The sequence below is a fragment of the Galeopterus variegatus genome, unplaced genomic scaffold, assembly GCF_000696425.1.
Source record: "Galeopterus variegatus unplaced genomic scaffold, G_variegatus-3.0.2 Scaffold245, whole genome shotgun sequence".
Classification (NCBI taxonomy): domain Eukaryota; kingdom Metazoa; phylum Chordata; class Mammalia; order Dermoptera; family Cynocephalidae; genus Galeopterus; species Galeopterus variegatus.
Window position 1 is genome coordinate 425,993 of NW_007726356.1, and position 16,864 is coordinate 442,856.

Consider the following 16,864-nt stretch of genomic DNA (forward strand, 5'->3'; position numbering starts at 1 on the left):
TAAATATATTCCACTTGTCAGGACTGTTCTTGTTTTTCCCCTCTGCTTATTTATCTTTGAGTTTAAATACCATTTCTCAATCAATCATTCAACAAATTTTTACCCAATGCCTTATATGTGTCACACTGTGTCTGGGCTTGATGGTGTAGTGGTGAACAAGAAACATAAAGTCTTCAGTATCATGGAGACTTCAATTTAGAGGGATTTCAGACAATTGCAATACAAATTGATGAGTTCTGCATTAGGGAAATACAGTGTATTTTGGTTTTTTTCCCTGAAGCTTTCTTTGACCACCCCAACTTTTAGACATCACTTTCTCCTTTGAACATCTAGAGTGCTGTTCTTTTCTACAATCTATTTTCTCTTAATAAATGTATCCTTTCACTCTAACTTACTAATTTAGATCTGTGTTCTTTGGGGGTGGGGGGGACTCTAATGTTTTCATGTTTTTGTATCCCATACCCTAACACAGTTCTCTGCAAAGAGGAAGAACTAAAAAATTGTTTTTTTGTGATAATGATGTGTTACTCTTTCTATTTAATTAAGGCTTAAATCAAATAATCAATTAAGAGGAACTTCTTATAAGTTTTATTCTTTTAATAAAAAATTCTATTTGTATTCTGTCCATACTGAATTATTCCTACCATTTTTTTCCCTAGGACTATATTATCAGTTAATATATTGGTAACTTTTTATCAGTATTGAAATAGATATAAAATCATAATCACCAACTCAAGTATACAAGAAATGTCCTAATTTGAATTCAACCCTTCCTCCTATTAGGATGGTGGGAAATTCATTCATAGGCATTAGAAGGGTAGGGTAGGGATCTCCTTTGCTTAAGCCTTGAATGAGAATCCAGGCTTATGTGATACCTAGAAAATTGGCCCTCATGTCTTTAGTCCCTCTTGTTCATTAGTCATATCCTCATTGTTTAAAATATATACAAAGTCTTTTGGAGGCAGGCAGCTCTGCTGATTTTTCCAAGTTTGAGTTAGGAAATATTTGCAGATGCCAAAAGCTCTGGTGCTGAGAGACTAGCTTCCCCAAGTGCACCATGCATAGGCTGCTATGCGTAGTAGGCAGATTGTTCTCTATAAAAGGGCACGTGTCTGAGAGAAAGACTAGGAGCCGAAATCCAGCCTGTGTTCCCTCTGTTTACCAAACTGAGTTCCCTTGGGACTGCATTAGCCCAGAAAGGTTGCCTTTTTCTAATTCTTATAAAGGTACTATATGGGCATGTAGTGACCCTGCTCACCACTTCCCATCCCCTGAGTTCCAGCCTAACCTCTTCATCCCTTCTCCTTCATCTTAGGCTGAAAACAGATGACTACAAATTTTGAGAAACTTGCCTTCCTAATCTTGGGGAAAATCTTATGCCTCTTCCTTGGTTTCTGTCTGTTTAAAAATACTAACTTTTGACATCTTCTTCTTCTGGACACCTTACATAATCTCCTTTATTTGCTTAGACTTGCATAAAAGATGGAAATGGAGGATTCCTTCAAGAAGACTCTGCTCTGGACTCTGCACATGTTCTTGGGGAAGAAAATGCCTAACTACTCTCTTAAAATTGAAGGGGTAGGGGTGAGCGGTAAAAAATAAAGAGAGCAAAACATAAGTTTATATCTTAATAAATTTCAAGTGAAATGTTAAGCTTAATTTTTAATTACTGAAGTTTAAATGTTTAATTTTTGAATTATTTTTATAATGTCCACTGTACAAAATTTATGTGATATGTATCTTCAGGAAATCACAAATCTATGATAATTAAGTGGAAATTGATGAGTTATTACCTCCCTCCCAGCATGATAGAAATTATATATCTGAAAGTTTAATGTGGTCCAATAAGACATAAAGGTCGAAAATTGCTTTCTTCATAACATTTATTAAAAATCTCTTGTTTTATGTGTATTTTTGCTCCATTTAATTCTAAGTGAATCTGTTGTAGGATAAGGTGTCAATATTGAAGTAACAACAATTTAAATTCATAATAAATTTGTATGTTTAAATAAACTGGGCCAGGAACAAAATATATTACTGTGTTAATTGAGTTTACAACTTGTAAAAGAATGAGTGGCGAGCATTTCTGTTTTGAGCCAATATTTTTTTGTCAACTTGAGTAATCTGAATAAAATGACAGATACAGAAGATAGAGAAAAACATACAAAATCATAATATTTTCATGCTATGTATTAGAAGTGTTGAAGATTTTATTTTTATGACAATTGCTATGAAATATCACGTGTTGCATTCTGCTTTCTATAATTGGTCTTGACAAAGAGTACTTTCTTTGGTATATTTTTACCATGCAGTATATATCTCTGATTTACAGTAGAAATGACTGGTATCCCAAATTTTAAAACCCGGGAGAAATCTAACACCTAAAATTCAGCCATTATAATTCTTGTTTTTAATCTAGGAGAATTAGTACACAGAAGCATGGTGGGTATAACAGGCAAAAGAGGAGCACCATCCTCCAATCATGAGAAGGTGTTGAAATGAAAAGAATTGCTGTTTAATTAAACCAAATGCTGCTTTTGATTCTGAATAAACAAGGAAGGCATGTTCCTTCCTCTTTATTGTATAACGAAACGTGGGAGTAGTAACATTTCTCTTCAATAGTACAAGAATTATGGAGATATTTTTGTATTATATGATGTTTTGGTAAAATTCCCCAAAGTTGAAAATTTATTGAATGCACACTTCAGCAAATTCATAATAGAAAGTTATAAAGTGACTTTTCTTCTTATTAGTGCAAATAACAGTTACAGTATATTTCAAAAATTCTTCTTTTTTGGGCTAATTTTATTCATATAATAATTACTATATGTAGTGTAAAACACACTATATGTGTAATGTGTATATTTTCAGGAGAACCAGTTTTCTATCATGAAAGAACTAAAAGTTTATATTTAGGGTTTTTTTTTTTTTTTTTTTTTTTTTTTTAAAAAATCACTTAGAATATTTATTAAAAACTTAAATTTAAAATGTCTGACCATACTGGTCAACTGCCAAATAAGTAAACGAGAAGGTAAATGAATGAATACATATAAATAGTTTTCTATCATGAAAGAACTAAAAGTTTATATTTAGGGTTTTTTTTTTTTTTTTTTTTTTAGTTTTTAAAAAATCACTTAGAATATATATTAAAAACTTAAATTTAAAATGTCTCACCATACTGGTCAACTGCCAAATAAGTAAACAAGAAGGTAAATGAATGAATACATATAAATAAATAAATAAAACAAAATAAATAAAATGGCTAGCACCATACAGTATATTATATAAGTAGAACACAAGCTTATTTGATGATCAAGGACACAGGCTTTAGAGTAAGACAAGTCTTAACTTTTTTGAGCCTTAGTTAATTTTTTAAATGAAGATGGTACTTTATCTTGTAAAGTTGTAATGATTAAATGTGATAAGGTTTATTAAGAGTTTATTTTAGTACCTGACTCATACCACAGAGTAAATGTTAGCTCAAAAAAATTGGATATTGCTTTCTGCTGCATGAAACAATACACATCTGTCTTTCTTTTTTTGTCAATTAAACTTATATGCATTGTTTTTTAATATAAGAATCTTAAAATTTTTGTGTGATCACTGTCTGATTTTATTATGGTTGAACTTTTAACAAGGTCCTCCTTTTAATTTTTTAAAATTTGTTCAGTTTAAATGTTTAAGTCTAATGATCAGATGGTTGTCAGGCATTTAGGACAAGCTTATTTCTATCCTGCTTAGTTAATTATTGTGATTGTAAACAAAGGAAGTACAATTCACAGTCAAGCAGCATTTCACATGGATGATGGAGGTGATAATAGCTTCATTCCTGCTGGATCTTTTTTCTCTGCTCTGGCAAGTTCATATTGACCTTGTCCAAAATCTGATGACCTCCCTATTTTACTCAACTGTTTGGAAAGCCGGGCCTGCCATAGCTGGCCCTGAGGGGGTATCTGAAAGACCACTGAGCCACTGACCCATGTCGAGACTGGATTTCAAGTCTGATCTACGGGGCCTCTGAAATAGTTATATGTGAGGCTCATTTCACACAAAAGCCTTGCCAGCTGCATTTTTCTGCTTATTAAGTGTCCTATTAGTGTATTTAAAGCATCGTTATTAAAGTCATATATTCAGTTTACTCACTTTCTTATGCAGGTCATTGTGTATACTAATTATAAATTTTGATCTTTTGTCAGAGTTAGTATCTTAAAACTAAACTTGAATGTTTTGAAATATGAGGAAAATACACTGTTAAACCATGGCTAAAGTGTAATGAGTTATCTTCCTGGTTGATGAAGGGAGCAAGGCAGTATTTTAATGTTTATATTATAAATACTTTGTTTTTTTCTGGCAAAAACCTCATATACCTCATAAAAAATCTAGTTTAGGCTGTCATTATTGTTACAGCACGGTAATCTCTGTTTATGTCTTGTCAAACCTCAATTATTACTCAAATTTTGGCATTTCCGAGTTCTGAGGTTATGAAACATGTCCTGAAGGAAAGCTTAGTATTTATACCAGTAAGATGCTGTTTAAATTTGGTAGGATAGTATCTGTCTACGTTAAAAGAAACTTTGTGATGGGGCTATGATATGCAAAGAGAAAAAATTTCTTTATGTTTATTTTCCCTTCTGTACAGTAGGAAATGATCAGGCACTTTTATGAATATCTAGTCAGTATCCTCCAGTTTATGATATAGTATTGTCTTTTATTTTTATATAGGAGTTGATCCCTGAATTTTATTATCTCCCTGAGATGTTTGTCAACTTCAATAATTATAATCTCGGAGTGATGGATGATGGGACAGTAGTGTCTGATGTCGAACTTCCTCCTTGGGCCAAAACCTCAGAAGAATTTGTTCGCATAAACAGAATGGTAAGATAATAATCATCTACTCTGTCATGAGCCTCTTCTCAAAGCATCTTTCATGTGTTCGTGTATGATCATTAACCCTTGCACTTCTGGACAGAGCTGTATTTGGTAGGGATAATTAAAAGTGATATAATAGTTGATGAATAGTCATATATACCCATAAAAACTGTATAAAATAATTTTATTGGATTGAAAGGTATAATAGTTTCTTTTATTCTTTTATGCAGAATTTAGCTTACTTTCATATATACATGATAATTCAAAATTATTAGTGAAACTGGAATTGAATGCTTTTTCTAATATGGTTTCTCCTGCCAGGAAAGGAATGTAATTTTATGTTCCAGTTAGAAGGCCATCGTACATTTCAGTAAATAGAAACAAGATTTTCAAATAATATCCTCTGTGACTATCTATCCTTTGAAGGAAATTTTTACATAATATTTAGATTGTGAAAACTTGAAAAGTTAAAAGCACAGTGATCATTATGCTTACAAACAACTCTTTGGTATTGTCTATAGTGGACTCTTTAATGTCCTTCATTATATGGGTTCTGTATTATTTTGTGAGAAAATAATATAACTTCTTTTTTTCTTTTAAGTTTCATGAAAGTTTGAAATCAGGGAGCTTTGTTCTCAGTATTTAAAAGTAGTATCTTAACCCTACACCATATTAAAAAAGAAATCTAAATTGCATTGTGTTTTAAATTTACAATTAAACAAGGGAAATTATTGCATTTTGGTTTTCTAGGTGGTATCCCTTATCTTTCATGCCAACAATTATATTTTAATCTTAACGTTCAGAACCCAATTAGCATCTCACTATTACTGAAATTTTACATTTTATATATACTACGATGGAAAGAATACAGGCTTTGAGTTAGACCAGATTTCCCAATCCTGGATCAACCACATTGCTGATTATGGAGCCTTAGCAGTTTAACCTTTATGAGCCTTGGCTACCTTATTTGTAATTTTGAAATTGTGAGTGTACAATTGTAATTATGTATGTAAAATACCTAGAATAGTCTCTGGCTCAGAAAGTAGGCACTGAGAAAATAGTATTGAACATTATTATATCACAGTCTTATAGTACATTTTGCATTTTACTTTTACCCCAAGAGGTTTCGAAGGTTCTCACTAAGTTTCTGTGATTAAAGTGAGAGCCTAAGACAAAGCCTAGCTCTGAAAGATATTGAAGAAGATACCAAACTTTTAAATGTGACGGTTGTCTGGGCCGGCCCGGTGGCGCACTGGATAGTGCGCCGCTTGAGAAGCGCGGCGGCGCTCCTGTCCGAGGGTTCAGATCCCACATACAGACCGGCTCCCGCTCACTGGCTGAGCGAGGCGCGGGAGCAACGCCGAAGCTTGCGATCCCGTTGCCGGTCCCCGGTCCGGTACGGGGGCAACACTGAGGGTTGCAATCCGTTGCCGGACACGGAAAACAGACAAAAAAAATAAAATAAAATAAAAAAATAAAAAAAAAAAAATAAATGTGACGGTTGTCTACAGTTGTGTGATTTTTTTCCCCTGGGGGCACATAGAAGTAAATAGAAGGTGCACTTATAATACAAATTTTTTTTCTTTCAGTGATTGTCTACCCTTTTGAAACAAATTTTTCAAGGTATCATTTACACAATGTGAAATTCAACTTTTAAAAAGTGTACAATTCAATAAGTTTTTGTAAATTTATGCAATTGTGAACAGTCACTGCAATCCAGCTTTAGAGCATTTACATCACTCCAAAAAGTTTACTTGTGCTCCTCTTCACAGTTTGCTTCTGCTCCTGCTTCTGGCCCCAGGCAACCACTGATCATGTCTCTATAGTTTTGCATTTCTAGAAATCTTATAATAATGGAATCATACAATATGTAGTCTTTTTGTGCCTGGCTTCTTTCACTTATCATGTTTTTGAGATTCACCTATGCTGTTGCTAGTTAATTTCTTTGTGTTGCTGCATAGTATTCTGTCTTATAGATATATCACATTTCATTTGTCTTTTTACTATTAACAGACATTTGTTTTTTTCCAGTTTGGGGCTATTATGAATATTTTTGTGTAAGTCTTAGTGTGGACATCTGTTTTCACTTCTCCTAGGAAAATTCCTAGGAGTGGAATTACTGAGTCACATGATAAGAATATGTTTACTGTACCATTTTGTTTTCCCACTAATAATGTATGAAGTTCCACTTTTTCCATATCCTTACCAAGGCTTGATATTGTCACTCTTACTTATTTTAGCCATTCTAGTAAGTATCTCATTGCTATTTTAATTTGCATTACACTAACGAGTAATGATGTTAACCATCTTTACATGGACTTATTTGCTACTCATATATGTTTTTTGGTGAACTATCTATTCAAATCTTTTGCGCAATTTTTAATTGGATTGTTTGTCTTTTTACTATTGAATTGTAAGAGATCTTTATATATTCTCTGTAAAAGTCCTTTATCCAACACTATGTTTTGTGAATATTTTTCAACTATTCAGTGGCTTGTTTTTTTATTTTTTAATGGTGACTTTAACTCACCATTTAAAAAATGTTTTAACTAAATGTTAAATAAATATAAAATAATATTTACATAATATATGAAAGATATAAAGTGCCATCCCTATTTTGAGAAATATATTTAAGAAAGAACTAATGTTCTGATCACTTTATTATTGACACACTTTTTCTCAAATATGATTTAAAATTTTAAGTGTCAAGGGAACCAATTCTCTATGTCATTACCATAGTATTATTAAAAAGCACAAAGAGGTTTGTTAGTTTGTTTACTTCACTTTAAAGGAGACCTAAGAGGTAGAAACATTTGAATAAGTCATATTAAAGTTTTTCGCCAGTATTTTGACAGTTGAGAAAATTTAGTTGTGTAAATTGAGATAAGCCACCCTTCTGACGGGACCTCCCATCTCTACCCTCACACACTGCTTTGTCTGTTTGGGACAGGTTTCCCAAGGGCAACAAACAAAAGGAGACTGTACCTTACCAAATTGTTTTCTAGTCAGATGTAGGTTTTGGCTGCCCATGCTCTAAACTTGAACATGACTATGAAATTATGAATAGTATCATACAAAATAGTATATCAGACTATTAATATATGATCTATATAATATTGCATCATACAAATAATTATAAATAGTACCCTACAAAATAGTATCTTACAGTATTAATGGCACATTTATTGTAACTCATTATTAAGTTTACTTAGTATTTTTCCTGGTGTTTCCTACTTCAATGAGTTTTACAGATGTCTTCTTACCTTTGGCTCTGAATTAGCTTAATTACCAAACAGAACTATATAAAAATTCACTCCAAATCAAATGCAAACATAGTTTAGAGTTGAATATTTACATTTCTGATCATTTTAATTCATAATTAAGAGAGATACTTGATTTTGCTTATGTGTGTCTTTATGAAAGTAATAACTCATTCATTCATTCAAAAGTATTTATTATACATTTATAATGAACTAAGCTTTCCCACAGTACAGTCCATAATGATTCATTTTATAATTTCATGTTAATTCTCTGTAAGTTAATTTTCTATAGTATGGTGTTTTATGTTTTCGTTAGCATGTTATCACATACGGGTTTTATCCCCCTCCTCTTGTACGTTTACCTCTTCAAGTCCACAGATTTTATGCAATGATTGTAGCTCATGAAATGCATACTACTTTGATCTGTGACCTTTTTTTGGTGCTAATCGGGTTCCTGATATCATTATACCTTACTCATTAATCATATTTCCTGCAGCCCGTCAGGCAGCCAGACAGCACAAGTCCCTGTTTTTAGCCCTCTGTTGGCAGGATTCTGCTTTTCCAGATTATTACAGACGATGCTTTGGCTTCTCATAGCCAGCGCCACATCAAGCTGTGTGTTACAATTAAAGTCAGATGGTCCTCAGGTTGAACAGGGATATAGTGTTGCAGCTGTCTCTCTTCCTGGAACAAACCAGCACCAAGAACAGATGATCTATAGGACAGTGAATAATAACAGATTGTATAATACTCGGATAATAGCAGGAGATCACAGAATTAATTAACCGACGTACTCATTTTAAGATGCCCAGCATGTTTTTTAAGTATTTGGTTGCTCAAATATTAATTCAAGAGGATAGGATATTTTTAGGAGCATGATTTTGATGGTGGACCAGTAATACTACATTTTGTATTTATATTAGAGAACTATAACTCCTATCTTACTTAACCATTTTCATCCTCAGATCTTACTGTAAGTAATGAAGATCGAAATGTAGGATTGGCAGAATGGCTAAGTGATAGACTTATGTATGAAAGATAATATCCTACATATTTTAGAAGGAAAACTCACCTAAGTTTAATTAGTCTTTCAGGCAAACAAATTATATTTTCAAAAAGAAATATATGTATATTTTCTTTGTTCTGAATAGTTGGAATCAGTGTGAAACCAAAACTGTCTTAGTTACAACTCTTAGATTGGTCTGTTATCTAATATTACCTGAACAAGAGAAAAAAAATGTGTTTATTTCAAATACTGCTTCAGAAATATAAATGAGAAATAGGCTTTCATACTTTCAAATAATATAAAAATGTATGAGTTTAGAATGCTCATCATTTATCTCTTGTGATATAATGTCAGTGTTACGGACCTATATTACATTGTCTCTTATAACCTGCAAGTTTTAAGTTGAATAAGAGGTAAAGAAAACCATACTCAGAGCGGTAATGATAGGACTATTTCTAAAAGTTGACAAAGTAGAGTATTTTGTTTTAGCTGAAGAATGTATAATTTATTCAGATGATAACAACAGTAACTCATTCATTTCACATGTCTTTATTGAGTGCCTATGTGTGAGCCAGCACTGTTAGACTCAGTGAATAAGACAGATGATATCCTTATTCTTTTGGAGGTTACCTTCTCTTTGATAACTTAACTTGCTGAAACAGAAAGCTTCTCAAGGCCTAGATGTGGCATGAATCTAGCAAAGGAAGCATTTTATTGATGAATTGTCCTGAGTTTACCAGTTAGAATCACATTTACTTTTGTGTATCTTTTGTAGCTTTTGTCTTCTCTACTATTTTGTAATGGTGACATAAATAGTCACTTGCTTGAAAAGGTAAAGAAACAAAGTGAGTATGTTATCTCCTTTCCATTAATAAGAAGACATATGAACAAATAAAAAGACATGTTATCTTTTTATGGTTTTGTCTGACAAAAAAAATTTTAATTTCATCTCTTCATCACCTTGTTTTTTCGTATCCATTGCTAAAATTTAAATCTATGCAACTTCAACCTTTATAGATCTTATATCTCTGAATGAATTAAGTCAATCTTTTGTAACCTTTTCTTTGAATGGAAAATTTACAATTCTCAAGTGTTAACATCATAGTTGACCCTCAGAATCTCATGGCCCTAATGAAAAGTTTGAAGAAATGGCATTTGAAAATCTGTTTCTTTATAACATCTAGGTCAAGGGTTCAGATCTCAGTACTGGCCAATTTCCCCCCTCCCCCCTCAAAAATCTGTTTCTTAAGAGAGCACCAGGCAACTTTTTTTTTCATTTTTGAGCTAAAATGCCAGAAGCTAACATGCTTTTCTTATATGGTTCCTTTTCCAGTTGCCTTTTCATTTTTCACTTAATAATGATATGGCCAAGAATGTAAATAGCCACAGTAGCTGCAGTTGGTAATAATTAGTCCCAACTGTGGCTATCTCTCTTTCTGCACAATCCCATCCCAATCCTAGTGTAGTAGGTGGATCTAAATCCATGGGGAATGCAAGCAGATATATATGATGTTTTTTAAAAAGTCTAAAATTATTATTGTTTGGTTTGCTTTTAATCCTGATATACAACTTACTCTGAAATTTTTAGTTAAAAAAGGAGGACACCTAAGAAGTGGAAAGATGTACTATGTCAATAGATTGTTAGTTCTCTCCAAATTTATTTATAAATTCAATGTACAAACCAATCCAGGTATCAGCAGATTTGTTTTGTTTTGGTGGAACGTGATAAACTGATTCTAAAGAGCAAAAGGCCAATATAGCCAAAATTCTCTCTGAGAACAAGAGCAGGTTTCAGGGGGACTTGCTTCACCAGACATCAAGAATTATTATAAACCTACAGTAATTAGGGCAAAATAGGAGAAATAGACTAAGGGATGTGAGCAGAGAACCCAGAAACAGACTCGGACATACAGAGAAACTTCATCTGTTGTAGATCTGGTATTGCAGATCTGGGGGGAAAGGAAGGCCTTTTCAATTTATGGTACCGAGATAGGTAGTTAGTTTTTTAGTTTCCTAGGGCTGTTGTAACAAAGCACCACAAACTGGGTAGAAACAACAGAAATTTATTGTCTCACAGTTCTGGAGGCTAGAAATCCAAAATCAAGCAGGGTTGGTTCCTTCTGAAGGCTGTGAAGGAAGGATCTGTTCCAGGCCTTTTATACGTCCATCTTCTCCTTGTGTCTCTCCACGTCATCCACCGTCTATGCGTGTCTACCACTGTGTCCAAATTTCCCTTTTTATAAGGACATCAGTTATATTAGATTAGGGACCTGTCCTACTCCAGTGTGACCTGTCTTAAATCACTACATCTGTAATGACCCTATTTTCTAACAAGGCCACCTTCTGAGGTAATGTGAGGTCGACTTCAATATATGAATTTTGGGGGTCATACAATTCAACCTATAAGAAATATATGAAAATAAAATGAAATTGGAACCTTATGCCACAAACAGAAATGAAAGTACAGATGCTCCTTGACTTACAATGGTAATGTCCTGATAAACCTGTCATAAAGTAAAAATAGCACAAATTGAAAATGTGTTTAATACACCCAACCTGTTGAACATTGTAGCTTAGAGTCACCTACTTTAAACGTGCTCAGAACACTTAAATTAGCCTACAATTGGGCAAAATCATCTAACACAAAGCCTATTTAAAGTGTTGAATATCTCATATACTGCATATCACTAATCCAGGAAAAGATCAAAATTCAAACTACGTCAAAACTGCGATGGTTTCACATAAATGTAAAGTCAAAAAATTGTAAGTTGAGCGGTGGTAAGTCAGGGACCATCTGTGTATTAGAGCTTTAAATATAAAGATAAAGCTGTAAACTTTCAAAAGATAATACATGAGAATTTCTTTGTGATCTTGAAATAGGGAAAGGTTTTTCAAATGAGAGAGAGTGATTTATGATATATTACAAGTTAATTGATTTTTGGATGTTAAACCAACCTTGTATTCCTTGAATATATCATACTTGGATTATGTAAATGCTTTTGGTATGTACTGGATTTTTTTTTTGTTAATATTTTGTTAATACTTTCGAAGGTTTTTGAAACTATATTCATAAAGAATATTGATATGCAGTTTTCTTTTCTTTGTCTGCTTTTATTATTAGGGTAGTACTGTTCTCATAGCATGAGATATGGCAGTGTTCCCTTCTGTTTTTTGGAGGACTTTGTGAAGGATTGGTATTATTTCTTCTTGAGATGTTTGGTGGAACTCACCATTGAAGCCACCTGGGCATGGGCTTTCCTTTGTGAGAAGATTTTAAATGACCCATTCAATTTCTTTACTTGTTATAGTTCTATTCATATTTTCTATTTTTTCTTGAATCAGTTTCAGTAATTTGTGTCAAGGATCCTAGGAATTTGTTTATTTAATCTAAGTTTTCTAATTTGTTGGTTTAAAGTTGTTCATAGTATGCCTTATTATTTTAATTTCTCTAAGGTTGGTAGTGATGTTACCTCGTTTATACTGATATTTGATAATTTTCTGTCTTTTTTTCTAGTTTAGTCTTGCTAAAGGCTTGTCAGTTATGTTGATCTTTGCAAAGAACCAACTTTTTGTTTCATTATGTTTCTCTTTTCTCTTCATTGAGTTTTCACTCAAATTCATTATTTCTTTCTGCTTGCATTGGGTTTAATTTGCTCTTTTACTAGATTCTTAAATTGGAAAACTAGATTTTTAATTTGAGTTCTTTTACCATATTGGCTTTTATAACTACAAATTTTCCTTTATGGGTCGTTTTAGCTGCATCTAATAAATTTCAATATTTTGTTTGCTTGTTTTCATACAGATCATAGCATTCATTTTATAATTTCCCTTGTGATTTTTTTTAAACTTAATTTAATTTTATTAATTTTTTTTTACATTCTACGATGTTGTTGCAGAATAGTTGGGAGGGAGGGGGAGAGGGGAAATGGGAAGGAAATGTCATGGAAGAAGGAGGAAGTAGGAGGGATGGGATTGAGGCCTTCGGCACCCCCCACATTCCCACAGGTGAGACTGGGGGGCTTCCAGCAGTGGCTTGATCATTGCTGGGCTGGGTGCAGATGTCTGGGGTGTCTGGCAAAAGCCCTTGACTCCCACCTCCCCAGCTTGGGAACCCAAGGCCATTCTTGCTGCCTCTTGATGGTTGTCGCTGGGCTGGCTGCAGGTGGGGGGGACGTGGCTGAGGCCCCCAGCCCTCCACTACTCCAGCGCTTTCTGCTGTGGCTCAGTGGTCATTGCTTGGGTGGTTGTGCTTGTGGGGGTGGGAGGGTAGCTGAAGCCCCTGGCCCTCCCCCCTTTCCGATTTGGTAGCCCATGAGACATCCAGTCCTTCTAGGTGTTACACATGTTCTTTGGTGAAATGAGGCCTTTACTAGTTACTATCAAATTTTGTCTCTGGGTGTAGGTACTTTGTTTTTTCTTAAGTTCTGTGTGGGATTATTTGTTGTTCCCACCACTCAAACGCTACACTGGAACTAATTTGCTGTCCTTTGCTTACTTCTAAGATGGGGGTACTTCCTGTGGGGACGAGTACTTGAGCTCTGTGGTTGAGTTAATTTGCTGCTTTACTGACGATTCTCTAGGAAAGGCTTTTTGTGCAGCTCAGGTTTTAATGGTTGACTTTATAGGTACTTCTGGGTCTAGTGAAAACCAATGCACCTGGGTTGTATAGAAACCGTAGTCTGGGCCTGAATCTTTTCATCAAACTGCACTACATGCAATTCTGTATTCCTGACCAATCTCTTCTGAGTGGTCCTGCACTGACTGATTGGGGGGAAGATCAGCTGTCCTTGCTGTGTCCCAGTGTTTTCCTGGTGTGCCATCTCCCCTTCTGCTTGTGCTTCAAACACTTCCCATGGGACGGGCTGTGCTCTGGTCCCTTGTGATGACTCACCAGCCTCTGAGTGGCTCCTTTTTTTCAGTTGTTGTGGCTCCTTGCTCTTGTCCACAGGAACCCTATTAGTGGTCTTGCTGGCCTGGGTTTCACCGAGGCCCTCTTTTCCCATGCTGCCTCCAAGCAACTTCCTCTGAAGGGCACGGCTGCGGCTGATGCCAGCTCCTGCTCCACTCACTCAACAGCTCCAGCCTGGAAACAGTTGGAGGGACTTTTTCTTTCTGTCATCATGGCTTTTCCCACTTTCATGCCCTCTGTAGGTATCTCCTCCTCTTCCCCTGAGCTCTAGAAGCCCCAGCTTGGCTGTCGTTGCTTTTTTATAGTTGTAAATTGGTTGATTTGTGGGAGAGAGTGATGGTGGGGACCGTCTATTCCATCATCTTGACTGGAAGTCTCCCTTGTGATTTTTATTTCGATCCATGGGTTATTTTTTTTTTTTCTTTTTAGAATTTAACCTTTATTTTAAAAAATGCTTATCAAAACATTTCAGAACTCAGTATATTTTCCTTTTCTCCAGTAATCTAGAAACCTAATAAGTAAAAACTGAATCAAATTGTATCTTTTGACAAGAACACCAAATATCTATTTAAAATTCATGTTGAAAATATAGTCTCAAATAACTCAAACCAATGGTACTGATCATTGGTTTTCACCAGAATAGTGAATTCTAAATGACTAAAAATTATTTATATTTTTATGAATAAAAATCAATAATTTTTATTAATAGAAATTATTGATTTTATGAATAAAAAATTAATAATTTTTATGAATAAAAAATTTATTAACTTTTAAGAGAAACACTTCTTTTTGTTTCATTAGAAAAATTACCTCTAATGCAGTATATTAATAGAGACATAGTATAATTCTTATTCACCACTTTAATTTTGTAGGTAGAAATAAGAAATTTTATTTTTTCTCCATAGTTCATGTATTGGTGTATGGGGCAAACAGCAACACTCAAGGGCTGATACTATCATAGATTTTGCTTAAATTTTGAGGCAAGAAAAATAAAAAAAAATTCCACTGAATCACATAGACTGACAGATTTTATTTCAGTAAATGAAAGGCAATTCTAAAATGCAAAATAAAAATGGAATTAAGTCAGCTTTAAAAGAAAATAAAACATACCCACCCAAAATATTTCTACTAAAAGAATTTATGAAGGCTTAGTAATTTACAAGAGATTAAACATATTATAAAGCAAAAAAAAAAAAAGAAAGAAAAAGAAAAAGAAAATGATATGCATTGATTTTAGAAAACTCCAAGCTCACAAATAATTTTTAAAAATCACATGTCATTCTACCACCTGTTCATGCATATAAACATTTCTTTTACACAATATGATCAGGATGACATTTAATTAACACATCTATAACTTTATAACTTTTTAAAGCTGTAGGTGGTTATTGGTACATATTTTTTGGATATGCTACAATTAGTCTGCATTTGTAGTTACAATTACAACTATAAGTAACCATAAAAACAAATGTGGTTCTGAAATTTAAAAAAATGAGCAGGCTGAACATACTATTTAGCAGTAAATATATCATGAATGTTTCTTCATGCCATTAAATATTCTTTTTTACTTTTTTAAGTTATTTTTTTTGGCAGCTGGCCGCTACGGGGATCCAAACCCATGACCTTGGTGTTACTAGAACCATGCTCTCCCCAGTGAGCTAACCAGCCAGCCCTAAATATTCTTTTTAAAATTAAATTTATTCACTTATTTTTAATTGACATATAATAATTGTACATATTTATGGAGTACAGTGTAATGTATCAAAATATTCTTCTACATTGTTAAAAATGTATAAAAATAACTTCCTTTCTCATTGCAAAAGCAGCACATGTTCATTTGAGAAAAAATTAATTTAGATAAACAACAGAAGAAAATTTAAAAGTACACATTATCACCATCAAGACGTAACTTATTATTAACAGTTTGGTATATGTCTTCCTAGACTTTTTCTGTGGGTTTATATATTTTAGAAAAAAAAAGTATCCTACAGTACATATTGTTTTGTGAGCTGCTTTTTTCAATTAATGTACTGTGGATCTCTATATATACCATTTAAAATGGCTACATAGTATTCCATTTTAAGGATGTATTATAACTATTGTTGGACATGTAAATTTTTATTTTTTTAATAACTATGTTGTGATGAACAACAACAAAAAATAGTGTTATTGTAGTATAATTCATTCCTTAAAAAGCTGTGTGTATAGTCTAGATATAAAAGCCAAAAATTAAGACAGGTATTGCAGTTATGATGTAGCATTAGGGGCTTTTACTTCAGCGAATGAAAAATAATGGTCACAACCCAAATGACTGGGAATTTAATATGAATATATGCATCTTACCTGAGATGTTTATGTTTACTACCAGAGACATCTTGATAATTGCATATTCCTCACAAATTCAGTATAATTGTTTTTAAAAAAAGAAAAAATCAACTGTGGTTCCGAATACCCATTCATGGTAGACCTCAACAGTGTATCTGATGTAGGAGACTGATAATCTGTGACAGGCAGAAGCATGTGGTGGTCCTCAGTCCCAAGTGGAAGAGCTAGTGGTGAAGTCATGTCAGAAGGCTTCGTATCCATAGTTTCTGATACAGGACTTTTAAATACAGAATCTTGCTCACTCGGAGTATGATTTCTTCTACATTGGAATCTAAAGTTTTATCTGCACCAGAATGGACTTTCATTTTGTGCTTCTATAAGTTTTTAATGTCTGTATAAGAATTTCCACATAATTCTCAGATAAATGATCTTTCTCCTATACGGTTTTTTTTTTTTTTTTTTTTTTTTTTTTTTTTTTTTTTTTTTTTTTTTTTC

The 16,864-nt window shown here is 33.5% G+C and overlaps 1 protein-coding gene across 1 annotated transcript in view; it reads left to right on the forward strand.

Moving 5' to 3' along the window:
* The window catches only part of LRBA (LPS-responsive vesicle trafficking, beach and anchor containing), a gene marked incomplete at its 5' end in the record, with an annotated part of 547,723 nt that overhangs the window by 420,118 nt on the left and 110,741 nt on the right, over window positions 1-16,864 (forward strand). Inside the window, one exon of the mRNA XM_008566486.1 lies at window positions 4,723-4,875. Within this exon, the coding sequence (XP_008564708.1) occupies window positions 4,723-4,875 (153 nt within the window). The remainder of the gene's footprint in view (window positions 1-4,722; window positions 4,876-16,864) is intronic.